Raw genomic sequence first — 20,560 nt, forward strand, 5'->3', positions numbered from 1 at the left:
GGTTAATACTCCCCTTTATATAGTACAGGAAATCTACTTATGGTATAACTCTAGTTACAGAAGAAAATTTCATGATTAGCTAATTAACCGTTCCTAATTTGATCCGTTCCGAGATTTTCGCCATGATCTTCGACCAGTCGTGGATATTTCACCTTTCCGTTATTATGTTATCTTCGATCTTACTCGATGCATGTCTTATTCGGTCTTGTTAATCAGCATAGTTAATCATGATTTAATTATAATGTAATGACAAACCATAGTTAGTGAGTTAGTCAAGCAGATTATTTAGTTTGTTATAAATAGTGGCCACTTGTACAATTGTCCTTCTTTTTCATTAAGAAGAAATGTATCAAGCCTTTCTCCGATTCCCTCTCTTCTTCTAGATTCTTCCTCTTCTTCTTCTTCTTCTTCTTCTTCTTCTTCTTCTTAGCTTAGACCTCATTTCCATGGCAGCTAACATGGTATCAGAGCCACCGGTTGAAATCTAAGCAAATTGCGAGCAAATCGAGTCTTCTTTTTTACTTCAATTCTGCAATTGAGAGCTAAATTTAGCTAGAGTAACATTTGGTTGAAGCTAGGGTTTGTAAATCCCTTACTTTGAAGTTGTTTCTCGGTCAACAATGGTGATTGAAGATGAACACGTTGGCGCGACCTCAATTACTGGAAATTTCACTACTGGAAATGCTACTTTTCCTACCATCGATCACAATCATCCTTTGTACCTGCAACCAACCGACACAGCAGGTAGCTCTTTGATTTCTCTTCAACTTACTGGAACAGACAATTATGCCTTGTGGAGTCGTGCAATGAGAATTGGCTTGCTAGGTAAAAGCAAACTAGGTTTTGTCGATGGGAGATTTCCTAAGTCTAAATTTGATCCCGAGCTTCATTATCTGTGGGAGAAAGTTAATGCTATAGTTCTCTCGTGGATAATGAATGTTGTGAGACCAGGATTGTTGAATAGTGTATTGTATGCGTCTAGTGCTCATAGAATTTGGGAGGATTTGAAAGAGAGATTTGATAAAGTAAATGGCTCGAGAATACTCTATTTGCATAGAGAAGTTCATACACCGACCGAAGGAACTATGACTGACTACTTCTTAAAGCTTAGAGAGTTGTGGGATGAGTTTGATGCCCTCATGCCTTGTCCTGGTTGTCCTTGTCCCGAATCCAAACAGTATGCTCAACACTTTGAGTATCAAAGACTTCTTCAATTCCTCACTGGGTTGAATGAGTCCTATTCTCAATCAAGGAGTCAGATTATGATGATGTCTCCCCTGCCAAGTATAAACAAAGCCTACTCTTTGTTAGTAGATTAGGAGAGTCAAAGGAATCTTACAAGCACAACACAAGTTGCTCAGGTCACTGAAGCCTTGGAAAGTACTGCCATGTATAGCAGTAAGAGTGTGAACAATACTGGAAACTATAGGTCTAAAAGGAGTCAAGTTTAGTGTGAATATTGTCACTATAAGGGACATACAAAAGAAAATTACTACAAATTGATTGGATATCCTACTGATTTCAAAGCCAAAAAAGGGGGATTAGTACACGACAGTATGCCAATTATGTAGGCAATGCATAAGTTTTAGGTGCAGAGAGATGAAATATGACTGCCAACATGACTCCTACTGTCAATGGATCATCTAGTTCAGGTGGTACACAACAAATGAGTCAACCTGCTCATTTCCAGCAGATGCCACATCCAGCCTCCATCTTTACTCCTGAGCAATACCAGCAAATTGTTCAGCTACTTTCTAGAGGAAGTTCAGAAGGATCAGATTGTTACACCCCGTACTTCAGACGTCACTGTCATTATAGGATTATCTAATGTAAGCTAAAAAAGGGCGAAATCCTTTTACACGGATAAGAAAGGTTTTTCGAAGTCTTAAGTAAGTTAAGATGAATATGAGACTTGTTAATCATGATTTAAATGATTTTAAAGTCATAATATATCTATATATGATGTTTGGATAGAAAATATGAAGTTTGGGAAAAATCGGATTTAAGTTGCGGAAAAATCGACTAAGAATTTGCCTTGTAATAGAGCTTTTTTGAGAAATAAATTCTGTGTGCTATATGAGGTATTTTGGGACATATTATATACCAAATTGAAGGTCTTGAAATGTAGCTTCCAACGCTCTTAACCGTTTATTCATATGGCATCCGGATAAAAAGATATAAGCGTCGGAATATGGGCAAATGAGAGGGTGTCAAACTAGCATCTCTTGGACTTTTTAAAAGTTGATATATATGTCTTAAGTCGTCTCTCTCTTCATTTTCACATATAACCTGACCATAGAACACCATATAACCTGTCTTTAACCTATCTAGTAGTGTTTCAAAGAATATTTTCATCCTGGGCACGGAATCAAGAAGCGATAACATTAAAACGATCCCTACGACGTAAGTATCGCTATATCGCCTCTCTTTTTCTTTGCAGTTTGAATTTTGTAAGGTACCTCATAGTTAAGAAAACATGTAATTTCTGTATTTAAGTATTTAAATATCAAGGAATGTTGATAAATTAATTTTCTAATAGTTAGAACTCACGGGACGGTGATCGAAAGCCGTGAATTCGAGTTATTTAACTTGTAGTGGACTGTTTTGTGGGCTGTTTCGTGTTGCCTTTGGGCTGTATATTTTTCTACTTTTTAATGGAGTTTTGGAAGACAAATTGTGTGGATAAACACCACATAATGACGGAATGGTGGGCTGGTCATTCGTCGTTACATTTTTTAAAGTTGTTTGACACTACTTTGGCTGTCGTTTTATGTATGAAGTGATTAGGGTGTGTGGGCTATTTTGTGGTATATTGTGATGGAGATAAGGTTGAAAAATGATGCTTACATGTTGTTATTGTTGTGTTCTTGTTATTTTTGGTATATGGTATTGGAGGAGGTCCTAGTTACAAGGGAGATGCTGCCCAAATTTACGTAAACGAGCTACTAGTTTAAGTTGCAGACTTAGCCTTTACTCAGCATTGATTTTGAATCTCCTTATGATGTGGTAGATTGAATTGAGTTGTTTGAAGAATTTCTTGGAAGGTATTAAGGACTCAATGGAGTTAAGGTATGTTAAGGCTATCCCTTCTTTCTTTTTGGCATGATCCAAATAATACAAACGGAAAGAGAAAAATACGTAACTTTCATAAATGGCTCTATTCATAGAAATACTAGGGGTGTCTATATTCTTGATTCCCCATGTGTCTTATTATTCTATCATTTGTTCATGGGTCTCAGAAAAATACGTATTTGATAAAGTTTGTGTGAAAGGCATATTGATTTTATGATATTCGAGAAATCTTATTAATGTATTTTTTATACATTTCATGCATTTATACATGTACATTGACCCATGACCAGAAGGCGTTATATACGCGTATATTATATGTATATGAGATATGGAAAAAGGTTATGGCGTTATATATGTACCACCACCTGATCAGCTGGTATACGTTGATGATTTGCCCACTGTGGCCGAGATGATATGATGGGATGCCCTCAGAGGCTTGATGATGTTATGAACGCATATACCTAAGCATGGTATGATATTTATATGCATATGCATGACATTGTAAATATTAATGATTCACAGAGTTATTCAGGCTTACATGTTGAGTCTTTTACTCCATGTTTCTCTCATGTCTATTATTTACTGATTTTTATTCCTTACATACTCGGTACATTATTTGTACTAACGTCCCTTTGCCTGAGGACACTGCGTTTCATGCCCGCAGGTCCCGATAGACCGGCTGAGAGTTCTCCTAGTAGGCTATCAGCTCAGTAGAAGGTGTTTGTGCACTCCACTTGCCCCGGAGTTGCCTATTTGGGTCAGTGTGATTTGAATATGTATTGATTGGTATGGCGGGGCTCTGTCCCAACCTTTATGATATTTATGTACTATTAGAGGCTTGCAGACATATGTCATGTATACGGATACTGGTATGGCCTTATAGGCTAGTACGTCATATGTATAAGTCGGTATATTAAGTTGGGTCACCCTATACTGACTATTTCCTTATTTTTTATTCTACTTATCTCATGAAATCCTCTCCGGCTTAATTACCTAAGATAGTATGATACGAAAGATACGTTACGTTGGTACTCGGTTGAGTAAGGTACCGGGTGCCCATCGCGGCCTATCGGTTTAGGTCGTGACACAGATCTATCCAACAAAGTTGCTGCAACAGGTATTCTAAACCATGTGAATGTGTTTATGTCTCAATGTATCAATAGTAAATGGATAATTGACACTGGGGCTTCAAATCACATGACTTCAAGTTTAGAGATGTTACACACTCATAGACCACTTCCATATACAGAAGCAAATAAAGTACATTTGCCTTCTGGAAATGTTGTGTCAGTGTCTCACACAGGTTGCACCTCTGTATTTAGTAATCAGGAGATCTCTAATGTTCTGTATATTCCTGAATTTAAGTTCAACTTACTGTTAGTCTCAAAACTGACTAAGGAGCTAAAGTGTATGGTGGGATTCTTCCCTAACTTTTGCATTTTTTAGGACCTCTTCAGTGGTCAGGTGAAGGGGATTGGTAGAGAATAACATGGACTATACATTCTGCAAGGAGGTATTCCAAAACAAGATCTATATCAGGCAACAAATATGTGTGCTAACACAATAAACTCTATGTCAGTTTCTTCATGTACTTCTGTTTCTAGTACTTTGTGGCATAGAAGGTTAGGACATGCCCCTTTAGATATAATAAAGAGAGTATAAGAGCTAAGGAAACTCACAACAACTGATTCTCATCACTGCACTGTGTGTCCAGTAGCAAAGCAGATTAAGTTGCCCTTTCAGCTAAGCAGTACAACTACAAAATCAATGTTTGAATTAATTCACTGTGATATATGGGGACCCTACAGAGTGCCCACACATGATGGTAAGAGATATTTTGTTACCCTAGTTGATGACCACACAAGGTATACTTGGATTTTTCTGTTACAGTCTAAGTCAGATGCTATTGTAAATCTAAGAGACTTTCTTAGTCAAGTAAAAAATATATTCTCTGCTACTGTAAAGTTTCTAAGAACTGATAATGGAAGTGAATTTTTTAGCACTGAATTTAAGAGTCTGCTGTCTAATCTTGGTATTTTCCATCAAAGTACACATGTCTATACACCCCAACAGAATGGGGTGACAGAAAGAATACACAGAACCATCTTGGAAATAGCTAGATCACTCAGATTTCAAGCTGTTATACCTTTGAGATTTTGGGAAGAATGTGTTGCTACTGCAGTATATCTACTCAATCGACATCCATCTAAAGTTGTTGGATACAAATCACCATTTGAGATGTTATACTTGCACCCTCCTTCATTATCTCATCTCAAAGTCTTTGGCTGTTTGTGCTATGCAACTTGTCCTCAAGTGCTGGATAAGTTCTCACCCAGAGCAGTACCTGCTGTATTTCTAGTATATTCTTCCACCAGAAGGGTTATTTGTTGTATACTCTGCACTCAATAACATTTATTGTCAACAGGAATGTTGTGTTTCAAGAGGATATTTTTCCCTTTAAGCATGCCTCATCTACTGGAAGACATGTATTTCCTATCCTAGACTTGCTCTCTTCTACTCTAAGCAGTATTACTCCCTCTTCTCCTGCACCACCAGCAACAGAGGTGACTATTGACACCAGTTCAAATTAGTTGCCTGCAGACTCCTCTCAGAGAGTTCCTCATTCTGCAACAAGCTCAGAAGAAGTTGTCTCTATGATCCCTTATGTTGTTGATCACTTGCCTGATGTTACTCAAAATGCACATGTGCTTTCTCAAACAAGATGATGAGCCTCCTGCTGAAAACAGAAGGTCTTCTAGACCGAGCAAGCCACCTATGTGGCTGTAAGACTATGTCATTACCTCAAAAGGCTCTAAGTGTACTTATCCTATATCTGCCTATGTGGACTATTCTTCTATTGCTCCATCATATAAGCAGATCCTTGCAGCTTATTCAGCTCTCTCAGAACCAACTTCCTTCAAAGAAGTTGCAGTTGATCCCAAGTGGATAGCAGCAATGAAGTTGGAGATTGCAGCACTTGAAGATAACCACACTTGGAGTATTGTTGACTTGCCACCTGGGAAGACTTCCATTGGTTGCAGGTGGGTTTACAGAATTAAGTACAAAGACTCTGGTAAAGTAGAAAGGTTTAAAGCTAGGCTAGTGGCTAAAGGCTACAGCCAGAAGGAAGGATTGGATTATGGAGAAACGTTCTCTCCTATGGCCAAAATTGTGACTGTTAGATCTGTTATTGCCTTAGCTGCTTCAACACAGTGGTTGATCTTTCAAATAAATATCCACAATGCCTTTCTAAATGGAGATCTCACTGAGGAAGTCTATATGCAATTGCCTAAGGGGTTTGTTAGATAGGAGGGGAGACTAAGAGGAAAGTCTACAAACTACACATAAGTCTCTTTATGGATTTAAGCATGCACCTAGACAGTGGAATATGAAGTTGATAGAAGCCCTGCTCAACATGGGCTTTCAGCAAAGTCACTATGATTACTCTTTGTTCACAAAGAAGGTTGGAGATGATATAACTGTCATATTGGTCTATGTTGATGATCTTCTGATTACTGGGAACAATCAATAACTGTTATGCAGTACTAGATCAGAACTTATGAAGAAGTTCAAAATGAAGGATCTAGGAGAGCTCAAATTCTTCTTAGGGATTGAGTTTGCAAGGTGCAAAAGAGGAATTCTTATGTACCAAAGAAAATATGCCTTAGAGTTAATTTCTGAGTCTGGTTTGAGTGGTGCAAAGCCAGCTGGAACACCACTAGAACTGAATCAGAAGCTAACTTCAGTAGAGTATGATAATTACTTCAAGAATGATAACATCCATACAGATGAGAGTCTTGACAATCCCGGTGTTTACCAAAGACTCATTTGAAGGTTGTTGTATCTCACTATGACAAGACCTGATAATTGCATTGTGGTTCAGGTTCTTAGTCAGTATATACATTGTCCTAAAAGGTCTCACATGGAAGCAACATTGAGAGTTGTAAGATACATAAAAGAGGCTCCTGGCTTGGGGTTGTTCTTTCCTACAGGGCCTTCAAATCAACTAAGTGCCTTTTGTGATTCAGACTGGAGGGATGTATACAAACTAGAAGGTCAGTCACAAGATACTTGGTAAAGTTTGGAAGTGCATTGATATTCTGGAAGTCTAAGAAGCAGAGCACTGTGTCCAAAAGCTCTGCTGAAGCTGAGTTTAGAAGCATGGCTTCATGTGCTGCAGAAGTTACCTGGCTAGTAGGACTGTTCAGTGAATTTGATGTTAAAATTGAGCTTCCTATAACTCTGGTGTGTGACAGCAGAGCTGCAATTCAAATTGTAGTAAATCCAATCTTCCATGAAAGGACAAAACACATCGATATAGATTGTCACTTTGTGAGGGAAAAGTTGAGTCAAGGTCTGCTGAAGACTGAGTATGTTAACACTGAAGATCAACTAGCAGATATACTGACTAAAGGTTTGGGAAGAGCTCAACATGTGCATCTGCTGAACAAGCTGGGGTTGAAGAATCCGTATCAACCATCAGCTTGAGGGGGAGTGTTAATTAGCATAGTTAACCATGGTTTAATTATAATGTAATGACAAACCATAGTTAGTGAGTTAGTCAAGCAGATTATTTAATTTGTTTTAAATAGTGGCCATTTGTACAATTTTCTTTCTTTTTCATTAAGAAGAAATGTATCGAGCCTTTCTCTGATTTCCTCTCTTCTTCTAGATTCTTCCTCTTCTTCTTCTTCTTAGCTTAGACCTCATTTCCATGGCAGCTAATATGTCTCGATCGCTGCTGGCATCGATCTCGATAGGTACCTCGAATTACGAACTTGGTACTTTGTCCTCGTACCTTGGTCTTATCCACTACGGGGCCAACCTTCGATGCAACTCCCTGATCCCGGTCAGATAAAAAAATTAGGTGGGCTCGGTTTTAGCCGTATACAGTACTTTTTCTCCAAGTTAAGCTTTACTTTTCATAATAAACTATGCACTTTTAATTGTGAAAATAATCGCATGTAGCTGCTTTCAGGGCTGCTAATTGGAATATAGTCATCTTTTGCAAAATTGTTGAAACTTAAAAATGCATTAAATTAGCTGAAAAATAGCCACACAAGTCGAAGATAAAACTGGAGATTTTAGCTTATGTCTGCGTATGTTTGCCTCTAGCGAGCAACCAATTATGGCAAGAACACACTTATAGGCTAAGCTTTTAAAATCAACTTATTTTAAAAAGTATTTTTTAAAAAAAAATAAATTGTGATAAGCGGTTTGTGTTTGGTTAATTAATTTGAAAAGCACTTTTGAATAGTAATTAGTGTTTGGTCAAGTTTTTAAAAACTGTTTCTAAGTGTATTTTTCTTAAAAGTGCTTTGGGAGAAAAACTATTTTTTTTGCTTTTCAAAAACTGTTTCTGCTTCTAGTCAAAAGTACCGTTTTTCCTTCTAAAAGCTTGTACAAATACCTCAATTTTTAGAAAAAAAATACTTTTGACCAAAAAAATATTTTTGGCTCAAAAGAAAGCTTGGCCAAACAAACTGAAGAATTAATCATGATCAATCACCAACAGATTATAAGCTTGACTTAGGGCATATAGGAGAACATAGAAAGAAAGTGAATTGGAAAAGATCAAATGCAAAAGAAGCGTAGAAGAAGAAGAAGTCGATAGCTGCTGTAGCTAAAATTGTAGTTACCTTTCAATTACTATTACTTAGCACATGTTCGTTATATTCCAATTACCCGCTCTAAAAGCGGATATTTGTAAAAATGGGAAAGGGTCAAATATATCCGTGTATTATCAGAAAATATTTAAATATACCTCTTGTTATGTTTTGAGTCCAAATATACCCCTGTGGTTATACTATTGGTTCAAATATAACAATTTTCTGTTAAGTTTATCCCAAGTGGACATTCAATCCTACGTGACACTAACATTTAATGAGGTGGATGTTATATGATTTGCCACCTTAGTGCCCCTAACCTATTTTACCGCTCCCTTCTATTTTTTTACCGGCACTAAAATTTTCTTCCCCTCCACCACTATTGCCACCATTACTGCTACTATGAAAAATATTGTATTTTAAATTTTAGTCTTTTATATATGGATTAGGGGTATTGAGGTGGCATGCCATGTCGCATCCACCTCATCAAATATCAGTGTCACGTAGGATTGGATATCCACCTTGGACAAACTTTACGGAAGAGGAGTATATTTGAACCAATAGTATTACGGCAGGGGTATATTTTGACTCAAAGTATAACAAAAAATATATTTAAACCTTTTCTCATAATACATGAGTATATTTGGTCCTTTATGTTATAAAAATTATAGTTTTTGGTTTGCTAGGAGCTCTTTAATTTAATTCTGCCCCCGGCTAGCAATTAACTGCAAAGGATTATTCCAATTGCAACTTCTGATATTTTAAGAAAATTTAAGCTTCTCTAGACAAGTCAAGGGGAAAAAGAGAAAAAGAATTCTCAAAGTATAACCTCTTTATTTGAACGTCCCTTGTGCGTAGACAAAATGGGGCAGATCTTGAGACTGAAATATATATATAGATTGGTCCACAAGGGTTGAAAATTGAAATTGTACAAGGGTTGAAAATTGAAATTGTCTTAGTTGAGGGAACCACAAAGAAGGGAAAGAAAAAGACTACTCCCACCTGTACATAATAAGTGACATTTTGGTATTTTTATTTTGGTTCAAAATAAATGTCCTTTTACATGCTTAAGAAGGAATTATTTTTTTTCTTTTAAAATTTGCCTTATTTACATATTTCAATGTGTTAAGATAATAATTAATTAAGAGTAATTTAGTAAATACATCTTTTTTTCTCGAGGAATTCGTATTTTCTTAAGTGGTGTGCCAAAAACTAAAAATTCAAAGGGAGTAGTTCTTTTTTTACCAAAAATTAGCATCGTTGTTTGACCCATACCAAGTCAACACTTGTGTTTTTGCATGGAAATTATAGGAACTAACACTGTTTTTCCCACGTTGTTTTTCTCCTATAAATATTTACATTGTTTCTCACTTAAAACTCACCAAATTAAAACCCTTCTCTCTAATTCCTTCTCCAACCATTTTAGTACACAAAATATAATGTGTCCAGCAATGAATATGACTGTTGAAGAAACTGAGAGTAGATATCAAAAAGGAGTTAGGCATTTATGTGAAAATGGGATTACCAGAATTCCAAGAAAATACATATTGCCAGTTTCAGATAGGCCAGTAATTGTGAAAAAAGAAGAAAAAATTGATGAAAATCTCAATTTGCCCATTATTGATTTTGCTCAGTTACAAGGCCGCAACAGATCCCAAGTTCTCAAATCACTTTCCAAAGCTTGTGAAGAGTATGGCTTTTTTCAGGTATAGGTTTTTGTAACATTGAAATTTGTCCACTCCTCCTTTAATTTAACCATTTTCTTCCATTTCTTTTTTAATTTTTCTCATACCAATTACTAATAGGGGTTATTTTTTTTGGCTTTTGCACTGTCTCATAACCATTTAAATTTTTTAAGCAAACGTAGTTTGAGCTGAAAGTAAGGAGAGTTCACTTGCACTCACAAACCCTATCGTAGATCCGTCTCTCCGAAATAAATTCTAGCATATTGCACTGAGCCGAGGGTCTATCGAAAACAACCTCTCTACCTTCACAAGGTAGGGATAAGATCTGCGTGTACATTACTTTCCTCAAACCCTATTTATGAGATTACGCTGAGTTTTTTTTTATTGTTGTTGTATTGTTGCACTCTTGTGATGCCATCTATTGAGTCACCACCGAAGGGTATTTGGTATAGTAAAGATTCTTTACCCTTAGTTAGAGGCCTCAAGTTCAAACTCTAGGAATGAATTCCTTAATCATTTTTAACAAAAAAATGCTAAATAACTCCTCGAATTCGGAATAGTCAGACTGGTCATATGCTTGAAAATAAAATAAAATTTTTTTAGTTGTCTTATTTTATCTCCTTAACAAAAAAATGAAGAGAGCAAATTAAATAAAATGAGATAATATCTAACCTTTTCTATTTGCTCTATTTTTCTTTTCTTGATGTGCAGTTGGTAAATCATGGTATACCTAGCAAAATAATTCAGCACATAATTGAAGTTGGTAAAAAGTTTTTTGAGCTCCCATTTGAAGAAAGAGCAAAATACATGTCTACCGATATGCAAGCATCAGTACGTCTTGGCACAAGCTTTAACCAAAACAAAGATGGAGTTTTCTGTTGGAGGGATTTTCTCAAACTCAGTTGCCATTCTTTGTCAAGTGATCTCCTCTCACTTTGGCCCTCTTCTCCTGTCGATCTCAGGTAACTAACTATTCAATATTTTAAAAAAACAAAGTCAACTTGTATAATAAGAGTAAAATCCCTCACTTGAATTATAATATGTCATAATTAACAAAATTCAATAGATAGCCTACGTAATCATCTCCAAAGTCAACTCAAATATTGTCTAATTATTGTTGTTTTAGAATTTTAAGTTCTATGCATCAAAAAGTATAAAATATTTATCGTAGTATCAGACCACTTTAAAGGTAATTATGAGTAAATATACATAATAAGTATTAATTTATAGGATTTAACTTATATACGTTGAGAGCAGAGGCGGAGCCAGGATCTAAAATTTAGTCAATTTAAGTTACTCGGTTCTAAATTAGTATATTCAATGATTTCTTAAAATAAATATAAAGTTTGGAGCAAAGCCATTGCGTTTGGCTGAACTCGTAACTCGTGTTCTAACTCTGCCCTGGCTAGTGTAAAGAATGTTTAAACGCTTTCAATATATTTTTACCTATTGTAGCATGTTACTTGCCTTTTTCATGGATGGTCACCTATAATTAAGTAGTACTATCTTTTAAATAACCTAATAGTATAATTTTTTAACATTAATTACCAGTATAAAGAAGTGAAAACTCTAATTTGTAACATGATAAAACTAGTAACTTACTTGCTATCACAAGTTAATTTAAAGTGGGAAAAAAGTTTTATGCTATATAGCTTGAATCCTTTTTTTCCCCTTCTTGGCTGACAAAAATAGTTAATACTATATGTTTTTAATTGATTAATAGGGAAGCAGCTGCAAATTATGCCAAACAAACAAAGTTCTTGTACCAGTTGCTAATAGGTGCAATTCTTGAAAGCTTGGGAATAGTGAAGGAAAATGAAGTAAATGATAGTTTGAAAGAGTTTGAGAATGGGAGCCAACTCTTAGTATTGAATTGCTACCCTTCTTGCCCAGAGCCAGATTTAACACTTGGAATGCCACCACATTCTGATTATTGCTTACTCACACTTCTCCTCCAAGATGAAGTGAAAGGTTTACAAATACAACATCAAGGAAAATGGTTAATAGTTGAGCCCATTCCCAACTCCTTTGTTGTCAATGTCGGGGATCATCTTGAGGTCAGTTTTCGTTTCATTTTATATGATACTATTACTATATTAGGATGTTGAACAACTTTCTTGTCAAAGTCGGGACTATCTTGAGGCCAATTTTCGTTCCATTTTATACGACACTATTACTATTTTAGAGAATCGAACAACTTTTTGTTTAACCATAATTTTTTTCATTTAATTTTAAGTATTTTTATTATGTATAGTAGTTTTAAACTTGTTTTAGTCACGTAACAAAAAAAAAGATTGAAGAAGTTGATGCACGAATTGAAATACAAAATTAATATGTTTGACTCTCGCATTTCGAACTCCCTCATTCTTTTTGAAACCTAAGAAGTATTCAACGTCAACATAGAAAAGTGAAAAAGAAAATTTAGATTGAAAGAAAAGGGAATAAGAATAATGGGAAGGATAAATACTAGAGATTTTTTTTAAAAAGAATTATAAAATTTCCATGTTTCAAAGTATATTACTACATAAATACTTATTTGTAAAGAATTTCAAAACTATTAATGGTGAAATTCTATTCTACAAAATTTTAGCTTCATGATCTTTATTTATCCTAGAGTAAAAGAATATGATATGTTCGCAATTGAATATATTCAATGTTAAATTAATAATTGTAAACACACACACACACACCCAAAAAAAAAAAAAAGACACAAGCTACAAGTTTTATGCTCTAAATATATGTATAGTTCGTTTAAGTGAATTAAATAGAGATACTATATTATTTCTTTTTGGTTACAACTTACAAATTATGTGGTTTTCAAGAAATTATCACTATCTCACTTTTCCCCAATTAATTTGATGAACAGATATTCAGCAACGGGAGGTACAAAAGTGTGCTACATAGGGTACTTGTAAATTCTTCAAAATCAAGAATCTCAGTTGCTTCACTACACAGCCTGCCTTATAGCTGCAAGATTCAGCCTTGTCCAAAGCTAATCAATGACTCCAACCCCAAACTTTACAAGGATACAGACTTTGCTACTTTTCTTGAATACCTTTCGTCTTGTGAACACAAGAGCAAAAGTTTCTTGGAATCCAGAAAATTGATTAATTAAATGGGAACCATGTAGTAATTAATAAGTAAGACCACCAAAGGTTGTGGTGGGAGGTTTAATTTCACGTTGAGTATCGAGAATGGAATCGTCTTTGGAAGGGAACACTTTACCCCTAAAATGAGACTGATGCGAATCTAGATTAGTTGGATCTCAAAATGGATACCGTATAACGAATGAAAAATAATTATAAAAAAAAAATGTAATCTAGTAGGAGTACTCGTAGTTAGTTAATTATTACTTTTTTCCTTTGATTATTGAATGTTGATAATTTAAAGTAAAAAGTTTGTGTACTACAGGTAATTAAAATCGGAAGAAAAAATATTGAATCTCAAAGTAGAACTAAAAAAATGTTTTTCAACTTCTGTTGGGTCTTCTTCTACGCTTGTTGTTATGAACATGTATTTACGCTACTTTTAAAACATGGTTGGGATTGGATTATTATTCGACACAGTGTGGAAACAGGGACCAAAGTTCCAAATTTCCTTCATTTAGTACTTGACAATTGAATGTGAAGCTAGTGAGTGTTATTACTTGACCTTTAATTAAGAAAAATATAAGTATCGGTCAGATCATAAAGTCAAAACTTTGGGCTGAAATACAAGACTGTGTTGGGCGAAAAAAATAGCCACCAAAGTTTCAAAAATATTCGAAATTTAGCCATTTTTTATATAAAAATAAATTTGGACGAAAATACTATTCAAGATCCGGAAAATATTCTAGCATAATATATTGGAGTTCGAATTTTTTACATGTGAAATACCAGCATAATATATTGGAGTTCCAGTATAATATATTGGTCCAACATAATATGTTGTAAGTTCATACACAGGTGCCCCAATCTCTAGTATATTATGCTGGAACTTTCTGTGTGCTGGAGTTCCAACATAATATGCTGAAAGTTCATACACAGGTGCACCAATCTCCAGTATATTATGCTGGAACTTTCCGTGTTGCAGGAAAATAGTGGCTATTTTTCAATAACTTTGCAAACGCTAGCTATTTTTCAATTACCAGTCCGAAAACTGGCTAGACCGTGCTATTTTCACCTATGTGTTTGGTGCAATGGAAGTCCATGGAAAAATATTTCCTTAGAGAATATTTTTCATGAAAAGTAATTTTTGGTAGAAAAATAATTTTCTGTTTTTGACTCAGTAATGATATTATATATATATATATATATATATTGAAAATTAATAATGATATTAGCAAATCGGAGGATGTTTTGATGAATTATCTTTTAATATTAAGATTAATAATACGTCTTAGTGTCCATTGGAGAAAGTAATATAAATTTAATTAATTCAAACTTAGTAATATTAACACTAAATTTAGCTAGTAAATGAGATTTCAAAAATTGGAACATGATTTGCTTAGAATCAAATGAGTAGAAATTTGACGGTAACTTATGGGTGAAATTTAAAGCAATTATATAATATGACATGATACGATTATGCAGGGGCAAATGCATGTTATACAAAACGGTTCATTCGAAACCAGTTCGTTAATTTTGTTTACTAACTATACAAATAAATCTCATATGATAAGATTGATTTGATTAATCGACAATTTAATAGTATCCAGTTTATGTGAACTTATTTTTTTTTGGTCCGTTTAAAAAAGAATGACTCCTTACTAAATTTGGAAACAATTTAGCTTAAACTTTCAATTCTACCATCAATAAGAAACTTTTATAACCATACAAATATTCTGGACCCCCTTTTAACTTGTCTAGGATCACAAATTTTAAAAGTTTTTATTTTTTTTAAACCCCGTATCTATTCAAACATGTTCACATAAATTGAAACGGGAGTATTGAATTCATACCAACTTATTTCTTTGTCGTAAAATGGCTGCTGTTGGAATTTGGAAAAGACCTTTCTTCTCTATTATTATGGGAGACCAGAGACTTGTTGTTAGAGAAATTCGGTAGACAGTACTAAAAGAGAACTGTATTTTTTTCAATTCTTTTGTCAGTTGTCAATGAGTCAATACAAAGAATATCTAGACTTTGAATTATGGTCAGAATTAAACCAAAGTGGAAATATTCATAAATATACGCTTTAGCTCCCATTTGGCCATAAAATTTGGAAATATTTTTCAAATTTTATTTTTAAATATCTGTTTGTTTATAAATTTTAATTATTTTTTGGCAGAGTTTGAAAACAAAGTCTTCAAATCCCCACAACATGAAACAATAGTTTTTGAGGTTTCTACTCACAAACTTCAAATTCTTTTAAAGTATAAAGCATGTCCAAATATAATTTTAACTTTCAAAAGCCATTATTCATCTCATTTTCAAAAACTCATTTTTTTCACGTTTTAACCAAATTTATGCTGAAACGCTAGCTTAAAGTTTTCAAACGGAAAAACTCCTTTTGTCTTGAAAAAGGTTCATGAAAAGGTTATAACTTACAAGAGAAAATAATGTGGCTTATAAGTCATTTTTCAAATTTTTGTATGACGGAAGTAATTTTTCAGGAAAATATTTTTCATAAAAAATTCAATTTTCTCGTGTTCCTATACTTTTTAGGACAATATTTTCCATTAAAATACGCAAAATGACTTCTACCCACAACTTAGGCAAGAAAGTTATTTTTCTTACAACTATCTCATTTTTAATTTTATTAAATTCATCAAAAACCACTAAACTATAAGCTTTAATTTTAAAGGTTATTATATTTTGATGTATAGAAGATGGCTCTTGGGTCGGCCGAGGTCCATCAACTAATCCAGACACAAAATGATAACATAAGGGAAAATGATATTGTATAGTCGCTCTCAAAATAATAGTCGAATATATATATATCAATTCTGTATGTTATATACAAAAATTATACAAATTTTATATATTTTTTGACTAGCGACATTTTATATACTTTTGCATCTACTAGATGTAACTAGTTTTGGCCGGGGGCTAAAAGTGATTTTTGCCAAATAAAAATAGCAAAACAAATGTGAGAGAGGATAATGAAAGGACATTATGATCTTAGTTAAATTAATACGTTTAATCAAATTATTAGTTACTCGAATCCTTATCAATAATTAATTTGATTCTTGAAGTTTCTTTTCCTTCCTATGGATTTTTTGGATGGAAGGTTTAGGAGAAATAAGTCGAGTACAAAGGAAATTGCAAATTGCCCCCTGCATAATTATAACATGTCATAGCAAGGGTGCAAATTGCAAAGAACCCCAATTGAATAGAATCCAATAAAAGGAAATTAAAATTAATTTTACGAAATATATAATATGCATTAAAAAGCAACGAGGAAAGGGCAGAATAAGTTAGATCAAAGTCACAATATTAACAAAAAATTCACATGCTTTCAACTAATAGCTGCACTACAAGGTGCCATCAATCCACATGTGCAGTAGAGCTTGTTTCTTTTACTTCTAATGATTTATTGAAAAATGTTTAACTTCAAATCGAGAGAGAGGATTAAACAATATGAATGCATTTGTCAGCTTTTTCTCCCCAAAAAACTTTAGAAAATAGCAGCATGTGCCTTTGATTGGATTTTGTTAATTTCTCTAGCCGTAGTTCTCGTCTTGGGGAAGGAAGATTGTAACTTCTCTAAGCAAAAAGTTAACTTTTCTCATGATAAAGTATGGAACATTTTTACCAAAATTATTTCTTATCTTTATGGGTCATCCTAACTTTGTCATCTAAATATAATCTCGACGACCTTGAAATAAATATTGTTTAATCTAAAATTAGTTTTAAAATAAATAATTAAATAAAGCGCAGCCCGATGCACTAAACTTTCGTTACACGTGAGATTCAGGGAAGAGTCGCACTATAGATCTATTGTACGTAGCCTTACCCTGTATTTCTGGTGATTTTAAAATAAACAATTAAATTTATATTTTAAGGCCATCAATAAATAGATTAATCGGAGTCTCTACAATAAATCGAAGAATAGTAATGATAAACAGAGCGAAGATTGAGATAAGAAATCTCATTGATCGTTGGCCTTCGGCAAGGTTATATCGAATTGGATTACTCCACGATGGACACCAAAAAAAAGATAATCTTGCCAAAGAATAGAATAAATACCCAATGGTTAGCCCAAAGTGTTGTATATAAATCAGATAGTCGTTACAAGTGACGCTACTAGAAATCCGGCCAAAACTGGTTGTGGCAAATCAACTTGGTCGGTCAAAAAATTTACTCAAAAACCAATCGAAGTCGGTCCGTATTTTTCAAAATATATTTTTATTTATTTATTTTTTACAAAATCGACCAACTTCGATCGGTTTATTTTGGGAGCAAAAATACGGGAAACTAATTTGGCGTCCTGCGAAATTTATTTTTTAAGAAACCGACCAACTTTAATCGATTTTTCATGTAAAATAAATTAAAATTAATATTCAAAAAATCGACCGAAATCGGTCGGTATTTTAGTCGGTCATTTTAAAAAATCAACCAACTTCGGTCGGTTATTTTCACGTGAAAATACAATTAAAGAGTACAAATAAAATAAAATAAAATAAAAGATAGTCTTAAACCAAAATATACCAATAGTCTAGTGGTAGAATAGTATCATGCCATAATACACAGGGTGCATTTTTTAATTGCATAATTAAAAGTACCGATCGACTTCGGTCGATTTTTTCGACAGATTTTTCTTTTTTGGTCGCTTGTGACATTTTATTGACCGATCGAAATTAGTCGGTAATTGTGACTGAAATCGGTCGGAAATTGCGATCGACTTCGACATTATTTATTACCGACCAGCCTAATTTCGATGAATTAAAGTCGGTCGGTATTTCGAGATGATTTTAGGCAGTTTTCTAGTAGCGCGAATAAAGCAAGGTATTATTCGGGGATGTTCCAAGTTCTTGGCCTGCATGTCAGGAATGCGACTGTGAGCACCTAATTTTTGACCGTGCTTGAATATTTTCCGCTTTCCCAGGCGTGTCCCCACTCAACTTTTCTTTGTCCCCCATGTTTGTCCCCCATACTTGTCCCACATGCTTTGTCCCCCACTCACAACCCCTAACTCTTTTCTTCCTCATCAAAAACGGACCAAAGGAGCCCCAAAAAGAGAGGAGCTCAATCCTTTTCTTCCTCTAAGAACAAGTATAAAAAATTCCAGCTTGAACACAGTCCAAAAAACCAGCCAAAATCCAGTCCCAAACCACCACAAAGCACCACCCAAAACAACCCCAAAATCCAGCTGAAAATGCTGGAAATTACAGTCCAATAACCACCCTTAAAACACTTACGAAAACCCAGCCAACGAACCTCGAATCTATAACCAAATACTGTCGGAAACCACACTAGAGTGAGGCTCAACTCGAGGTCGCCGGGTTCGGCGGAGTTCTCATCCGTAGATCATTTTGAATTTGCATTTTTCTGGAGCTCCTCTTCATTGTAAACGCTGAAAAATCCAGCAATAAAAGGTCTATTTTTTCCTTTAATTTATTTCAGTTCATTCAGCATTACTCTTTGTTAGCGTGTTATTTTGTTCGTTATCTTGATATATATATTAATTCAACTCTTTCCGGATATAGTTTTAACAATGCTTTGGGCTATATATTTCTGTCCCTTTTAGTTAAAATATTTGTCTTGGTTGGTATGTTGACTGGTTCTTTGGATAATTTCCTTTAATTATTTCATTATTCTTTTTGGCATCTTTATTTTATTTGAAAGTAATTTAATGAATGTTTGAGATTGTGAGTTGCTTATTTACGTTGATGGATTTCCTTTAGCTCATGAGTTAGTATATTAAATTGGAGTTTTTAGACTTTAGTAAAGAAATGCTTTAGGAAGTACTAGATTTAAATGGGTAAGGGGCTCTGACGGTAATAATGTGATTGAGTTGAGTTATAAGATAGTTCATTTATTATAAATTAATAGATATCAAAATAACTCAAAAGATAGAATACTAGGAACTAATTAAGTTGCAAATATCTCTAAATATATATGGATTATATGTCAATACTTTAAATTGCTAAAATATTTCTTGACTTCCAAAATAACTCCTTCCATAATTCTTATGCCTTGTAATAATCTCAAATTTAGGAAAAATAATAATTCATAAATATTCGTAGAATGCTTTAGGCGCGCTCTTAATTAATTAAATTATCGTGATTATGTATACGTTCGCGTGACGTTATTACGATTTCCAAAATTAAAGGCAAGGTATGCGTTCTCGCAACTCTAACGGAACAATCTTAATAATAATAAAAGTGTTATCAATTGTGTACATGCACGCATGACATGATTTTTAATGCGCCAAATAAAATGGAAACACGTACGCGTGACTCGTTTCAAGATAATCCTTAATTACGAATAATCAAGCATTCAAAAGCGGATAGATAAAACATGGAAATAAATAAATCACAGTTTATCCATAATCAACTCAAGCCAAGTTGTAGTCAATAAAGCGACCATGCTAAAACCACGGGACTCGGGGAATGCCTTACACCTTCTCCCCGATCAACAGAATTTCTTACCCGAACTTTATTTTGGCAGACCAATAATAATAGAGTCAAACCTTTCTTTGACTAGGGATTCAAATAAAAGGTGACTTGGAACACCCAAAAAACTCAATTTCAAGTGGCGACTCTGTAAATAAAATAGTTCCTACTCAAGTTTGTCACTTTAATTCGAAAAACTCTTTAACCTACAACAATCCATGACATGTTATCATTTTGCGAGGGGTAAAAAGGAGGTGTGACAGCTCTGGCGACTCTGCTGGGGACTTCAAGAATTCGAGCTTGTACATTGACTTTATTTGGCTTTATTAATTTTTGTATATATTGTGATTTATTTGGGCCTAATGTGTTACTTGTTGAGTTTTTACCGTTTTGATATTGTTGAACTGTACATATAAATTGTATCTTCTCTCGCATCCCTCTGAGTCTTCTGATAATTAGTTATGTTGTGTTTGCCTACCAGCATCACAAAATTTCTGTCTTGAGATAAAGCCAGTTAGCCTACCAGTTTCTGGTGAAGAATTTAGTCACACGTGTTTAGGCGGGAGAGCCGTTAGCTAGCCAGTGCTGTTTTACTACTGGTGACGCTTGACGGTCCTCGGCTCGGGTTGTCCACCCGGGTAAGCCAGGTCTAGATATTA

General features: G+C 34.3%; 2 protein-coding genes across 2 annotated transcripts; both read left to right on the forward strand.

Moving 5' to 3' along the window:
- Positions 1 to 620: 620 nt before the first annotated feature.
- Positions 621 to 1,319, forward strand: LOC142168338 (uncharacterized). Its single transcript, XM_075229008.1, has one exon. It carries the CDS (start codon positions 621 to 623, stop codon positions 1,317 to 1,319), a length of 699 nt encoding a protein of 232 aa, XP_075085109.1.
- Positions 1,320 to 10,076: 8,757 nt separating this feature from the next.
- On the forward strand, positions 10,077 to 13,832 carry LOC107785847 (putative 2-oxoglutarate-dependent dioxygenase SLC1). Its single transcript, XM_016607236.2, has 4 exons — positions 10,077 to 10,384; positions 11,075 to 11,325; positions 12,087 to 12,420; positions 13,230 to 13,832. The coding sequence occupies exons 1-4, from the start codon at positions 10,118 to 10,120 to the stop codon at positions 13,476 to 13,478; spliced, it is 1,101 nt and encodes a 366-aa protein (XP_016462722.1). The 5' UTR covers positions 10,077 to 10,117; the 3' UTR covers positions 13,479 to 13,832.
- Positions 13,833 to 20,560: the final 6,728 nt, after the last annotated feature.

The sequence above is a fragment of the Nicotiana tabacum genome, chromosome 13 (genome assembly GCF_000715075.1).
Source record: "Nicotiana tabacum cultivar K326 chromosome 13, ASM71507v2, whole genome shotgun sequence".
Taxonomy (NCBI): domain Eukaryota; kingdom Viridiplantae; phylum Streptophyta; class Magnoliopsida; order Solanales; family Solanaceae; genus Nicotiana; species Nicotiana tabacum.